Source organism: Psammomys obesus, unplaced genomic scaffold (genome assembly GCF_907164565.1).
Source record: "Psammomys obesus unplaced genomic scaffold, mPsaObe1.curated_primary_1811, whole genome shotgun sequence".
Lineage (NCBI taxonomy): Eukaryota > Metazoa > Chordata > Mammalia > Rodentia > Muridae > Psammomys > Psammomys obesus.
The window spans coordinates 161,771-176,480 of NW_026596326.1; the positions used below are offsets into that span (position 1 = coordinate 161,771).

A 14,710-nucleotide genomic window follows, 5' to 3' on the forward strand; every position below is an offset into this window, starting at 1 on the left:
AGGAGGAGGAGGAGGAGGAGGAGGAGGAGGAGGAGGAGGAGGAGGAGAAGAAGAAGAAGAAGAAGAAGAAGAAGAAGAAGAAGAAGAAGAAGAAGAAGAAGAAGAAGAAGAAGAAAAAACATAAAACTTTATTCGGGGTTCAATTTGCTTGGCCAGATATCTGGTAACTCAAAGCTATGAAGGAGACTCTTGGGGAGCTGCCAGTCCCTCAAAAAGCACAGAAAGGAAGGAAAGAAAGAGAGAGAGAAGGAAAGAAAGAAACCAAAGTGAGGAATTTCAGATGAGAAGCCTCTTGTCAAAGGAACCCTTGGATACACTGAAGAATTCAGAAAGAAAAGAAACCTCATGGGTGTATTAAATATGAACCGTTCCCAGTAACAGAAGTCCCACTGCTCTGTACAAAATGGGTCATGGTATGGAAAAAAGCAACAGAAGGCAGAAGAGAAAGCCCGTAGGAAGAAGGTGGAACACAGTGTGTATTAAGGAATTTCCACCAGAGGACATGGATGATTGGACAAGGAAGTGGGGGCTTTGGCAGGAGGCCAGGATTCTAGCCAGTAACTTCAGCTGACGAGGAATCTGTGAGGTGCAGACAGCGGAAAACACTCACTAGAAATCATTGACTCTAAGCTTGGGGGAAAATGACAAATGAAAACCAACAACAAAACTCACACACACAAAAGCTTTCAACTAGCAGGTCAAAACCCACTGCAAAGCAGAGAAACACACACACACACACGCAAAAAAAAAAAAAAAAAAAAAAAAACAGTAAATGCAAAAACAAAACAAAAACCTTTATTCAGACTCAGGATCACTGACTCTGGAAGAGATCGTAGAGGAGGAGACACTACTAACATGGTCACATGGATGAAGCTTTCTCAAGGGAATTCATTTCACACTTCTGAGGATTCAAACAGGACAGACGCCTCAGCTTGGAGCTTCAGGAAGCGCTCAGCACTAAATGCAGTGCCGTGCCTTGCACTGTGGGAAACTGCAACACGTGAAGTGAGGAGGGCAAATCCAAACAGCAGAAATAGTCTAAAGAGAAGCTGTGTCACTTTTAAAATGCTAGATAAAGTACTGCATCTCAGGGTCAGAACTCACTATCCCTTGGACATCCATCCATTGAAGTGCGGCTCATTTTCAAAAACCAGTTCTGTAGCCTGAATACTGGAAAACTCACACAATAAATTAAAGCATACAACTCAATACATAAAAAAAAAAAAACAAGAAAAGCAAAATTCCCTAATTAAACACCAGCTCTGCATGAAAAAAGAAAAAAAAAAAAAGAAAGAAAGAAAGATTGGTGAAAAATAAAGTCCGTACATGGCATTCCAACAGCTTCCTCCATAGGATTCATATCTACTTTTCAGAAGAGTGCTCCACTTTTATAGCCATCCTAATAATTTAAAATTAAGCTGGGCATAGTGACACACAGCACTTTGATCCCAGCACTTGGGAGGCAGGGGCCGGCAGATCTGTGAGTTTGCGGCCAGCCTGGTTTACATAGGGAGTTCCAGGACAGGCAGAGCTACACAGTGAGACCCTGGCTCAAAACAAAACAAGACTTAAGCGTACAAACAAGACAGTCCCTGGACCCCCTTGAACGAAGCCCAGCTTCGTTTTCCCCACACAATTGTGCTGGCATTTTTTTTTTTTTCAGATTGGAGCAATCTACAGAAACATACACAGCAAAGGCAAGCTGCCAAACCTAGCGGATGACCCTGTGGAAAAAGACCACACCGGAAACGGAAGCGACCTCCTGAAAGCCCTTCTCTCTGCTGCAGGGCCACGCTCTGCTCCTCTGTATCAGAGAAATGATTAATTCCCCAAATTCAGACCCCAAAGTTTCCTGCTGTGGCAACTATACCCGCTCAGCTCTAAATCTGGATTTAACGTTGGGGTTTTCACTTTCTGACACCCTGGCCAGCCCCTAGGTAAAGTGTTGGATCAAGATAAATCTTACCCCAATCTGACCACGCCCTGGCTACACCTCGGTTTTGAATGTCCACCCAGAAGGTGTCAGCTTAGTCTCTGTCTTCAGGAAGAATCCTGGAAGCGAGTGTTTTCTACTGTGGGTAGAATGGGCAGAATGATGAGGTTGGCTGACCCAGGAAAGCTCAGGGCCAGGGTTTAGCTCTTTCCGAAGGCATGTCCACCCAAGCCGGACATGGTCTTTACACATTCCTGGCCTCCGATGGTCACTGTGGATCCTTCACAGCTTCACGCCGTGAAGCCAGGAGAAGCAAAGAAAGGGCAGGGAGCAACCTGCGGCCCCCAAGCTCGACCTTGCTACTTGGCGTCCTCTGCGTTCTCGCTCTTGGGCGGGGCTGCCACCGTGGAGGTCGCCTTGAGGCTGCGCTTCCGCTTCTGCACGTTCTGCTCTGGATGGAACAGGATGACGTAGGTTTTGGGCACGTAGAGCATGCCGAGGGACACCGATGCACTGAGGCTCAGGGACACAGTCAGTGTGGTTGTTTGGATGTAGATCTAAGCATGGAAGAGGGAACAAGGTCGGACTTAACGCAGTTCTTGGAGATCCTATGCCCTTTTCTGGCCTCAAAGGGCACCTGCATGTATACTATATACATACAAACAAGCATGCACATACACACAAAATAAATATTTTTTTTTCAAATTACAAAAAAGGAAGAGGGTGGCGCTTGAGAAGAGCTCCCCCCCCACTCCTACAGAGCCAGCATGTATTAATGAGTAAATGAATGAACATGTTCTCAAATACAGAAATGAGGGAATAGACGAGACCTTCAAAAACAAAGTGGATAACACACAAAAAGACGGCACAGTGAACAAACAAATGTTCTCTAGTCATAAGTGACTAGATAAAGAGTCAGGCAACTGGCCAGGAGATTAATGAGGTAAGACGCATAAACTATAGGAAGAAATTAAATGAAAAGGAAAAAAAATGGGGGTGGGGGGGAAGCATGGAAGATAAGTCAGGAAGAGTGCTAGAACGAGTGAACAGAGGAAGAGAAGAATGACTGAACGAACAGGCACAGGGTATAAGTCAGACAAGAATGAAGCCAACCTCAGTCATTCAAATAATGGATCGGAATAGGCGGCCCAGCTCCTGGGCAGTCCGGACCCTCACTAAGGGGCGAGGGTAGCTAGAACAAGCCTGCTGGGGGACCCAATTACCTTCTCAGCTGACTGGGCGGTGCCAAAGAAGATGGGAACAAAAGCCAGCCAGATAATACAGGTGGTGTACATGGTGAAGCCGATGGGCTTGGCCTCATTGAAGGTCTCGGGCACACCTCGGGCCTTGATGGCGTACACCGTACACGTGACCATGAGCAGGAGACTGTAGCCCAGGCAGCCAATGAGGGACAGATCAGACATGTCACATTTGAGCACACCCCTGGCCTGCTCCGGATCCACCGTCCTCTGCTCCTCGTAGTCAATCACGCTGTGTGGGGGCTGGGCCCCCAACCACGCTATCACTCCCACTACCTGTGGGAACCAACACAGTGTCAGGGACATCTTCTCTTCTAGCCATGAGTCCGTCCCAGCCCCTCACTTAGCTCCCTGGCAGGTTAGCTTCCCCGGGAGGCTCTGGGCTCTCGGCTAGCCAGGCTTGAAAGACTCCCTCTGAAAAAGGGTCACCCAGGGCCGTGTTTCTACCTGTGATGGGGTGGGTGGAGAGGACAGTTGTGCCAATGCTGGGTGGGAAAGCAGCAACCAGACCACCCCACGCTGGACTTTAACAGCAATGCCAGGCACCTGAGCACCTTCAAGGTTCGAGAGCCTTCCTTCCCCTCGGAACCGAAACCCACGTAATCTGTTCTGAGGATGTGATGCCATCTTCGGGGAACAGCTAGTGCAGATGCCACCAATGAGGACCAGGCCCGTAAGGGACGTTCTGTCCTCACACCCAAGCCACTGCACAGGCGTGATAACACCAGCATGCACACGGCTAGCAACATGTCAAGGTTGGTCCCCAGGGACCCCCTTCCCTCTCCCAAACTAGAGAACTGCAAACAGAATGCCATAAGCTATGGGTAAATGTGCACTGAGGCAAAATAGGCCCACATCAGAGGCCAGAGAAATAGTCGATAGTCGTGAGAATGTGAGCTGAGGTTAATGGCCAAATCCTAACAGGGAGAAGATGGAGTTTCAGCTACTTCCTAATGACAATAGGCGGATCCTGAGCGAAAAGAGACTGAGGGGTGGGAATCAAGATGTCTGCATAAAGGTGAGACCCTGGAGGGATGACCCATTTGTGTGGTTCACTGTGTAAGAGCACCAGATGAAAAGATAGGTGGGGCTGAAATCTAGCAAGTTATCCAGTGCCATGTCTTCTGAGAAAGGGGTCTCGGCTGAAGAGTTGTCTCCAGCACACTGGCCTGTCAGCATGTCTGTAGGAACATTTTCTTGACTGCTGATTGATGTAGGAGGGCCCAGCCCACCGTGAGCTGTACCATCTGTAGGCAGGTGGGCCTGGACTCTATAGGAAAGGTTGCTGAATGTGAGCCTGGTAGCCAGCCAGGAAGCAGCATTCCTCCATGGTTCTTGCCTTAACTTCGTTCAGTGACATGCTGCTACCCAGAGCCATATATGAGATAAAACTCTTTCCTCCCCAAATTACTTTTTTTTCTCACAGCAACAGAGGAGAGACTAAGAGGCTCTCTTTTAGTCATTTATCCATTCAGAAGGAACACTGTGGCAGCAGCTCCAGGAACTAGGATCTATTAAAATAAACCCACCCAGCAACATTGGAAACCTCCTTGGGTAGGGGAAAGGAAAACTAGAGCCCGAGGGTGATGGCGCACACTGGAGGACCAGCAACCACAACATTCTCATACCTGATGCCACAACCCAGGTGACTGATACAGAATCTGCCCCCCAAACTATGATAGGCTTCTGTAAAATAAGAGGAGCTGAGCAATGGATAGAAACAGACAGTGCAAAGAAAGGATTCTAAGGGCCCAGTTTCACCAGCTGTTACACACAGGCAAACTGAAGGAGCAATGAGGCCAGGCGTAGTGGCCATGCCTTTAATCCCAGCACGTGGAGGCAGAAACTGGTGGCTTTCTATGGGTTCCAGGCCAGTCTGGTCTATAGAGTGAGTTCCAGGCCTTCAGGGCTGCATAGAGAGACCTTGCCCTACCACACACACCCCAAAAAAGAAAGAAAAGCAAATGCTACTACATATCCATCATACTGTTAGAAACTTCTAGAAAAGCTGAAGGTGTGGGGAAATCCAAATTCATGAGGCAGGACAGATGAGTCCGAGGGGCTTGGGGGAATGCTGAATGCCGTGTAAGCATCTCCACCCTATGACTGAGGGAGTCTTGGAGCACCTTCTCGGGATGTTTCAGGCATGGTGTCTGGAGAAAGAGCCAGACTCTTCTCAGCATAGAGAATCCACTGCATGAACCAAGGCCATGGGTGGAAGCGAACACGAGGGAGACAAAGCCAGGAAGGAAGGACTCATCTGCCCAGGAGAGTGTACCGTGTCAACATGGCATGGCTGGGTCAGCACCCAGACAACACGGCTGGGTATACACTGTCACACCAGCCACCACAACCCCTCCTCAAAGCTGCTCCTCCCTGAGGTCTCTCTCCAGAGAAAACTTCCTGTCTGTGGGCTTCTGTCCAACACTTAATAGTAGCACCTAAGGAGAAACCCACGGGAACTTTGAACCCTAATTTTTAATGCTCATGTAAAAAAAAAAAAAAAGATTTATTTATTATTCACACAGTGTTCTACCTGCGTGCCAGAAGAGGGCACCAGATCTCACTATAGATGGTTGTGAGCCCACCATGTGGTTGCTGGGAATTGAACTCAAGACCTTTGGAAGAACAACCAGTGTTCTTAACCTCTGAGCCATCTCTCCAGCCCCTTGATGCTCTTTTTTTTTTTTTAATCACAAGATACCGGCCACAGTGGAATGAGTGTTGCACTCCACGGGGACGGTGGCCTTTGGGATACACGTGAGTCAGGCTCTGAGAGAGCTTATTTAGTTAAGCAGCTGACACCTGGGCTAAAAAGCTGGACGCTCAGCTTCCTCTACGGACTCAGCAATGGAAATGGCTGTGGACAAGTAAGTTGCTCTCGATCCTGAAGACAAAAAGAGTGCACTGCTCTGCTGCTAATTTTGTCAGAGTCTCACTGTGTCTCATCCCGGCTGGCTTCCGTCTCACAGAGATCCTCCTGCTTCAGCCTCCCACATGCTGGGATGAGAGACATGGGCCACCACACTCGGTCTATCCTTCTGATTTTCCAGCACAGGACCCTAAATGGGAAAAGCTGACCCTATAAAGCCCACTTCTCTGAAAAAAATTCTTTTAAAGACGGGGTCTCACAGTGTAGACCAGGCTGGTCTATGTATACCATATACATTTATGTATACCATAAATATAGACAGAGAGCTCTATCTTCCAAGTGCTGCATTTAAAGGTTTCTGCTACCACACCTGGCCTGAAAATTCCTATGGATGGCTTTGAACTTCTGATCCCCCTACTCCTACCTGAGTGCTGGCGTAACAAGTGTGTGTCACCATGCAGGTTTTAGGCTACCCTGGGGAATCAAACCCTAGGGTTGCTAAGAAGGTCCTCTGCCAATTGAACTGCACCCGAGTCTCTCATTCTCTGAGTTCTAAGGCGGAGGACCTCATGCTCCCCTCGGGCCCTCACCATGTCACTGGGGAATCTGGGCACCCACCTGCAGGGAGGTGAGGCCAAAGGTGATGACTAGCTGCGACGTGGGGCTGATGAAGGGTGGCGGTGTGACAGAGCGCTTCCCTTGCTCAAAGATTCGGTAGATGCGGTTGGTCTTGGTGAGCAGGGCTGAGTAGCTGAGCGTGGTGCCCAAGCCAAGCAAGAGTCTCCGGGCGGCGCAGATGGCCGCGCAAGGCTCAGCCACCATGAGGAAGGTGATGGCATAAATCAGGAAGATGCCAGTGAGCAGCACGTAGCTCAGCTCACGGCCAGAGGCGCGGACTATGGGAGTGTCATTGTGGCGCATGAACGTGGCCATGATGGTGGTGGTGGCCATGATGCCCAGGACAGCCAGGAGAAGGGGCAGAGCGGCCCACGGAGAGGACCAGGTCAGGCGCACCACAGGTGTGGGACGGCAGCCGGTGTGGTTGGGGGTGGGTCTCATGTGCCCTGGACAGGCCTCACACGTGAACTCATCCACCTGAAAGCGGTACCCATCACAGGCCTCACAGTGCCAGCAGCAGGGGACACCCTTCACCATCTTTTTCCGTTCACCAGGCCCGCAGGGGAGGCTGCACTGAGAAGCAGGCACCTCATGGGGGTCACCTGACCACTGCAGGGCTTCCATCTGGGACAGACAGAACACAGGCTGAGGACCTCCACCTCCAGGAATTCAGAGCCCTTCGCCTCCACCTGGATGCTTAATTAGTGCCACTTACATCCAGTCTAAGGGCCTCTGCCCACTGGCCCACAGCCTGGTACCCGCCGCTGCTGGCACTTCCATTGGTTGCCTGGTACTGGAAGATGTCATAGCGCCCAGGGGCATCTCCATTCTCATTGAACATCACCGGGGTTCCTGCGCTGCCTGCAGGAAAAGGCCAGTCAGCTCCGGTTGCTTTTCCATACCCCCCCCCCACCCCCAAAGTCATTTTCCCAGGAAGCTTCAAGGACCAGCCAGGATAAAGGAAGAGCTTGCCAGGCTCCTAGCAAGATGCTCAGTATCAGCATTCACTCATTAGCAGTGAAAGTAGCTTTGGACCAGGAGATGCTGCCTCACAGTCATCAGGAGGGCTTAGGACAAAACATGCCTCTCAGAGTTGGCCATGGCCTGGAGGGTAAGAGAGTGCCTGAGCTGGATCTCAGCACCCACTCCCAAGTGTTCAGGGGCAGAGACAGGAGGATTTCTGAGTCTTGCTAGCCCTCCGGCTAGCTCCAGTTTTAGTGAAACACTGCCTCAAAGAAATAAGGTGGGGAATGACAGAGTAGGACACCTGAGGCTCCTCCACAGACACGCGCCCAAGTGTGTGCACACATGTACACAGCTCTCACAAAACCACAACAGCCAGCGTCCCAAAGATGTGGGAGAGAGTGTACATCTTTATGCAGGATAGTAGTTGAAGAGCAGCACAGCTCCTGCAAGCCACATGCACTCTCAGAATCCCTCTGGGTCTGTTCAGATACGTTCCTTAGAGCCTGGACCTTACACAGCTTCTGGTGGTGCGGGGGTCATGTCGGACCAATGCCTTTTGCTCCAGCAGCTCAGAGCCTGGCCGGGGCTACATTTGGAAGCCTGTGACTCTGAGCGGGCTGTGTAACCACAACAGGGTGCCTCCTGGGCTCTGTATTGGGCCACAGGCCCACCACAATGCCTGGGTCTTCTAAAAGCTGTGTGCAGTGAACGGGGAGTTCTGTGGGACTTGCGGAGCCCAGGTAGATGGGTCAAACAGCAGTTCCTCAACACTGAACTTTGTAAATTGGCTCTGAAGGTGACGCCTACACTTGGCTCAGAGCTCCAGGAATCAGTCCTTCCTGGTGTCTTCTCTTCCTCCCTGTCTCTTTTTCCATCCTGAGTTGTCCCAGATGCTGTGGATCCACCTGGCTTCCCCACCCTGCGGGGCCAGGCGCCCACCCACTCACCGTTGAAGCGGACCGCCCGGATGTATTGCAGCAGGGTACGGCCATCAGTAGGCTCCATGGCTGGGCACAGACCCGTGTGGCCTGGGCAGAGGGCTTGGTGCATGCTGTGGAGGGCGTGGGCGATGGCATAGACCGCGTCTATCACGAACTGCACCTTCCCCTCCTGCTCATAGGTGGAGTCTTGGCCGATGCGTTCCTCGCCTGTCCTAGGAGGCCCAGAGGAAGTGTGCCTGGCGCCTAGACACCACACCTGTGCTCCCCACCCCCAGCCTCGATCTCCCTCCCGCCCCCCACTACCCCGTCCTGGGTAGCGCTCACCTGTGCATTTTCGGGTGGAGTCATCTGACTGGCCGCCTGAGCTGGTTAGTTTGCAGTTAAAGTTCTCTTCCCAGAACTCGGCAAACCAGATGTTCCTGCGGTTGTTCTCCAGGGAACGAGTCATGAAGTACTGGTCAAATCCTAAGAGGTAGGAGGGTGGTGACCCTCTGGGAAGCCGGGCGTGCTTTAGTCACGGCCCATTTTGTATCAGGAGTGGCCCTGTGACCAAGTGCTGGATTCTGAAGGCAGAGACAGGGGGCTCCCCCACCCCCACCCCAGAGCAAGCTGGCTAGCAAGACTAGCCATATCGGTGATCTCTGGGTTGGATTGAGAGACCCACCCTCAGTGAATAAGGTGTGAAAATAATTGAGGATGCTTCCTGACATCAACCTCCCCTCCAGCTTCCACATGCACACATCCCTTCCCCCCCCCCCCCCAAAAACCCCCGGGAAAATAGAAAAAAAAAGAGAGAAGACACACAGGAGCTCCTGGGTAGAATTAGCATCCTTAAGGAATTTATCACTGCTCTTTCTGTCCTGGTTATGGCGTTGCTATGGCTATGCAGTGGGCAGGGTTTCACTATCCATCTGGTGAACATGAGGCCAGAGGCACAAGAGACACAAAGCTTCAGAAGAGAGAATCCAGGGCTTTGAGGACACCGTTGGCTCACTGATGCACACCTGACACCACCCTCCTCCACACCTCTTCCCATGAAATGCCTCGACTGCTAGCAAACTAGACCAGTTTGTTCGATTGACATCTCTTTAGCACTCTAGCTGAAAGAAAGCCTGTGAAGGTGAAAGCTGGGGGGCCTGTGGGAGGCGGAGCTCATCCTCTGCTGGGTTCCCGAAGCCAGTCAGCAAGTCTGCATTTTTTCAGGTCAGTGTTCAGAGAAATGGGCAAGTCCCCTCACGAAGTGAACCCACACAGCTGGATTCCTCTAAATGCCCAAAGGTAGGAATACAGCTGATGAGGAGATATTCCACATCCTTGGTTTCTATCCCGCCAACCTTCCCATTTAAATTACCTTTGGTAAAACCAAAACTGTATACATGGAAATTTAAAACAACAGGAAAAAACAAAAATAAACAAACAAAAACACAGCCTAGGATGCTTTCCCCTGTACGCTTAACGGGAAGAGTGTCCTTTCCCTCATCTGCCTCATTCAAACACTGCTTGCTGGGATGTAACTACAGAATCTCAGAGTCACACCATATGGGACTCCTAGAAGAGAGTGGTACCTGTTATGAAAACGTGAAAATGAGCATCCCAAAGAGGAAGCATTTGGGAGGATGGGTGGGGTCGGGGACTTACCATCGATGGAAGCCCTTTTGGGCAAGATGGTGATGGCCCCCACAGCTACCTCTTCTAGGTTCAAGATGGGAGAGATCTTGGATCCCCAGCTGTCTGAGCCAACCCACAGGAAGTGGCCAGTCAGGTTAGCCTGGTGTGTTGCCTCCAAGACCCTCCTGGTAGGAACAGGAGATGAGTCACAACCTGGGATCTTCCTCCAATTTGGTCTACACTGGCCCTCAGACCATGCTAAGGTTTGGGTTTGGTTTGAGTGTTTCTGTCTGGTGGAAATGTCTCAGTGCAAATGCTGGGAAATGATGTGACCTTTAAGAAGTGGAGCTTATTAAGTGGCTCTGACATCGAATGTCTTTAACCCCAGAACTCAGGAGGCCAGCCTAGTCTACAGAGCAAGTTCCAGAGTGAGACCCTATCTGGCTCTGCATGCACTCTCTCCCTCTTCTATGCCCTCCTTCCATGATAACATTTGTCAAAATGCCACACAAGCTGGGCCCTCAGCAGAGCTGGTGTCATGCTGTCTTGACTTTCAACCTCTGAAACAGTACGTTAAAAATAATTCTTTTCAAAAAAAAAAAATTACCCAGATTTGGATATTTCATTATAGTAAAGCAATGGATTAATGCAGAGAGGGCTTTGGGGGAAACTCAAGGCCACTCTGAAGCCATTCCATTCACAAATTCCTCTACCAAAGAATGTCCAACTTCCCAGGCTGGAAAAGAGTCTTGGCTGGCTTCGGATAATGTAGGTTTCGAGGTTTACTGGGACTATGTCCCTCATGATACTGTTGTCTGCTCTGGGGTCTGTCCCACAGTCCCTTACCCACAGTGAACAATAAAAATAGCCATGTTTTCCTCAGCCAGCCAGATCTAAATCATTCCTTCAACACAGGATAGGCACAGGAAGAGCACAGAGAGAGGAAGAGAGAGAGCAGCTCATGGCTGGGAGTGAGGAAAAGGAAGGTCTCTCAGGAAGAGTGTCAAAAAGCCAGTCAGTCCCACCTGATGTCATCCTCATTGGCAAAAATGATGATGCCCCGGGCGTTGGGTGTCTCCATGAGCCTCCGAATCACTTTGTGGAATTCACCTGGCTTTGGCTCCCTGGGGATCTTTATTGATTGGGCAATACAGACACCTCCTGGATGGCGGGGAAACCAGAGTCAACTCTAGCCTCACCTACCCACCTGCCTGCCACTTCTGTGATTGTGTAGGCCTTACTCGTGGGCTTAAGAGGGTGGAGATCTTGCCTGGACCCTACCTAGCAGACCATAAGCATGACCCAAGTCCCTTCAAGCAGCAGCTCTCAGCTTGTGGGTCACAACTCCTTTAGGGATTGAATGACCCTTTCACAGGGGTCGCCTAAGGCCATTGGAAAACACAGATATTTTCATTACTATTCTTAACAGTAGCAAAATCACAGTTATGAAGTAACAACAAAAATAATTTTATGGTTAGGGGGGGAGGGCCACCACAACATGAGGAACTGGATTGAAGGACCTCACCCACCTGGAGTACCATCCTGCCTGACCACAGGGATGCCCCTCCCCCCATCAGTGTCCCATCCCATGGATCCCAGCTCTCCCCCTTTTTTAGCTGACTGGTGCCTGGGACCTGCTTACCAACTCCCAACTCACCAGCCTCCCGGGAGATCTGCACAAAGGCCTCAACCCCGCTCTCGCCATAGTTGCCTTCAGAGGCCAGTGTAGACACGTAGTTCCATCCCAGTGCCCGCACAATGTCCACCATAGCCTGGGCCTGGTAGGAGTCAGGGGGTACCACTCGGGAGAAGAAGTCATATCGGGTGGAGTCACTGAGCTCTGGGGCTGTGGAGGCATAGCTGATCTGGGGTATCTGGAGCAGGAAGGACAGACAGCTAGACTGTGGCTGGAGGCTTCATAAGCCAGGGTGGCAACGGGGACTCGGGACACGGATAGGTCACAGACAAGTTGGGAATAGCTCTGGAGGAGACAGTAGGGACCTGTGGCTCAGATGAAGCATGGAAGGTTTGAGGGGAGAACTGAAGGCTGGGTGGAGGGGCTCAAGCTAGAAATTGGAGGCTAATGGAATATTTATGGATGAATCTGATGACCAGAAGGTTGGAAGGGCTTAGAGCACAGTGGGTCACCCTGACAGCTGTGCAGGCTACAAGATGAAGAGGATCCTGGAGCTTAAGGAAAGTCTGCCCCTGGTCTAAGGGAAAGGGTGTTCTGTTGACCCCATTTCAGAGAGAGAGAGAGAGAGAGAGAGAGAGAGAAAAGGAGTCTTTGTCAGTGTCAGCCCCCTGCTAGTATCAGAGTAGATTGGAGCTGGAGAGGAGGGCAGCATCAGGCTGGAAAAGTCTAGTGGAAAGGCTTGATGGAAACTAGGTTTGATCTATGACCATTAGATAGATTAACAGCAGGGGTTATGGTGCTGCGCACAAGCTACAGAACAGTGGTACCTGGGGGTGTGAAAAGAATACTGTTGAGAAAACAGGAAAAGGAGGCTGAGAGACTTAGGAGGGAAACAGATCTGCATTAGAACAGACAGTCCAGGTGGCCCTCAAGACAGACCAGCAGGGAGCCCAAGCCTGGACGTTTTGGGAGGAGGGGCTGCAGTTGTTCTAGGACTGTTGGTGGAGGAGCACCGTAACAGTACTGGAAAGCGGAGTGGGAAACAGAGAAGGAAAGACGGAGGGAGGGAGGAAGAAGAGAGGAGGGAGAGGTGCTTAAGGTTGCTTAACAGGAGAAGATCAGGGATACAGGAGATCAAGAAAGTAAAAACCGGAGAAAGTTCCACTAGCTGCAGCAGGACTGATGCCCTCTTCAAGCGCAGTAAACCCTAACCCCTATCCCCAGAATGACTACAATAGCACTCCCCTACCCCAAACTCTAATGCCAGAGGCACTCCAGTCCCTGGAAACTATGGCCCCCAATTGTTGCACCTCGGCGCCCCCTAGCGATGAAGAAGATGCAGAGCCTTGCTGGTAAGCAGTTGAGCAAGGGGGATGGAGCTCAGGTCCCTGCATCAGAAGGGGTTAAAGGCAGGCATTTTCAAATGAAATTTAAATAGTGATTAAAAAAAAAAAAAGCAGTGACACTCCACCCCTCAAGGGCTTCTAAAGAAAGGCTTAGTTCATGACATCTAAATTTATTACCCAAGGGTGCTCAGGGGCGGGGGCACCTTGCAGGGCTGTCAAAGGTGTCAGGAGAACCCGAATGAGTGGGCAAGTGACGACTGAGGTCCAATCTGCCCTTAGCCCACCTGCTCCAGGACACAGACTGCTGGAGGAAGCGACCCCCTTCACACAAAAATGCCAGACCCAGCCAGTCGGCAGAGCAGACAGACAAGCCAGGCTGGGAAAGTTGATCTGCCCCGGTGGACAGCAGCTTTAATGTGGAGGAGCTGGGGAGATCAAAACAGACCCTTCCAGAAAGAAGTAAAGGCATCGGCCACCTAGGAGGGAGGACGGGTGGCAGACGCCGGCCCTCACCGCGAACAGGCGCAAGACGTTGGCGACCATGATGGACACGGAGCTAGCCGAGGCTCCCACCACGGCCACCACGCGCTCTGGGGGAGCGGCGCGCAGCGGGGGGACGCCCCCGGGGCAGCGGACGCTGGCCTCGTCGCCGTCGCCACGGCCCCGGATGAGCGCCTGCACGAAGCTCAGCGCCTGCTCCAGGGCGTAGGTGTCCCGCGAGCAGGTGTCCAGCAGCCGCGCGCCCAGCCGCACGCCGGGCAGCAGCTCCGGGTCGGCGTTGACTCGGTCCAGCGCGTAGAGCATCGCCTCCAGCCGGTGCACGCCCTGCTCCTTCTTCAGCGCCCCGCAGGCGCGCCCCGCCGCGCCCCGCGCGTGCACCGGGAACAGGCCGCCCAGCGTCAGGCCGCCCGCCAGGCGCACCGAGCCCGCACCGCGCGCCACGCCAGCCTGCGACAGCCACCAGGCTACCCAGAGCAGCGGCACCCGGAGCCGAGCCATCTGCCCCCCGGGCTGCGGGGACGGAAGTTACCGGGACGCCTTGGGAGCCGGCGGACGCAGCTGCTGTCCACGGGCACCCGGCTAGGACGCCGAGAGCTCGGGAAAAGTTGGAGACTCGGTGACCCGTGCGCTGGCAACTCAGCCGGCTCTCCCAGGCTTCCAGAGGGCTGCTCTCATCCTCCCTGAAATTGTCACCCGAGTCCCCCTGTCGATGGTCCTCCCCCCCCATCCTACCCCTTCCCCCACAGTTCTGGGAACCTTTTCCTCCAGACCCACCCCATCCCACCCCACTCTAGGCTGCCTCCCCAGGGGTGCTTACCTGAGCCAACCTCCAGCAGGTAGGATGAGTCTGTGACAGCTGTAAAACCAGGGCTCCAGCCTAGAGGATTTAAGGATTCTGGGGAGGGATGAGGGTGAGAGCAGAGACCCCCCTCCAGAGCTTGGGAGTGGAGGAAGGGCTCTTTTCCCTCTCTGGCTCCCTGGGTCTGTTTCTCCCCTAGACTGTCTTTAGATTGTGTCTGACCCACATTGG

General features: G+C 52.1%; 1 protein-coding gene across 1 annotated transcript; it reads right to left on the reverse strand.

The window, feature by feature from the left end:
• Nucleotides 1-2,292: 2,292 nt before the first annotated feature.
• On the reverse strand, nt 2,293-14,178 carry Grm6 (glutamate metabotropic receptor 6). Its single transcript, XM_055597171.1, has 10 exons — nt 13,693-14,178; nt 11,855-12,071; nt 11,223-11,358; nt 10,228-10,382; nt 8,914-9,054; nt 8,596-8,796; nt 7,398-7,543; nt 6,683-7,306; nt 3,157-3,468; nt 2,293-2,490 (listed from the first exon to the last, which is right to left on the reverse strand). Exons 1-10 carry the CDS (start codon nt 14,176-14,178, stop codon nt 2,293-2,295), a joined length of 2,616 nt encoding a protein of 871 aa, XP_055453146.1.
• Nucleotides 14,179-14,710: the final 532 nt, after the last annotated feature.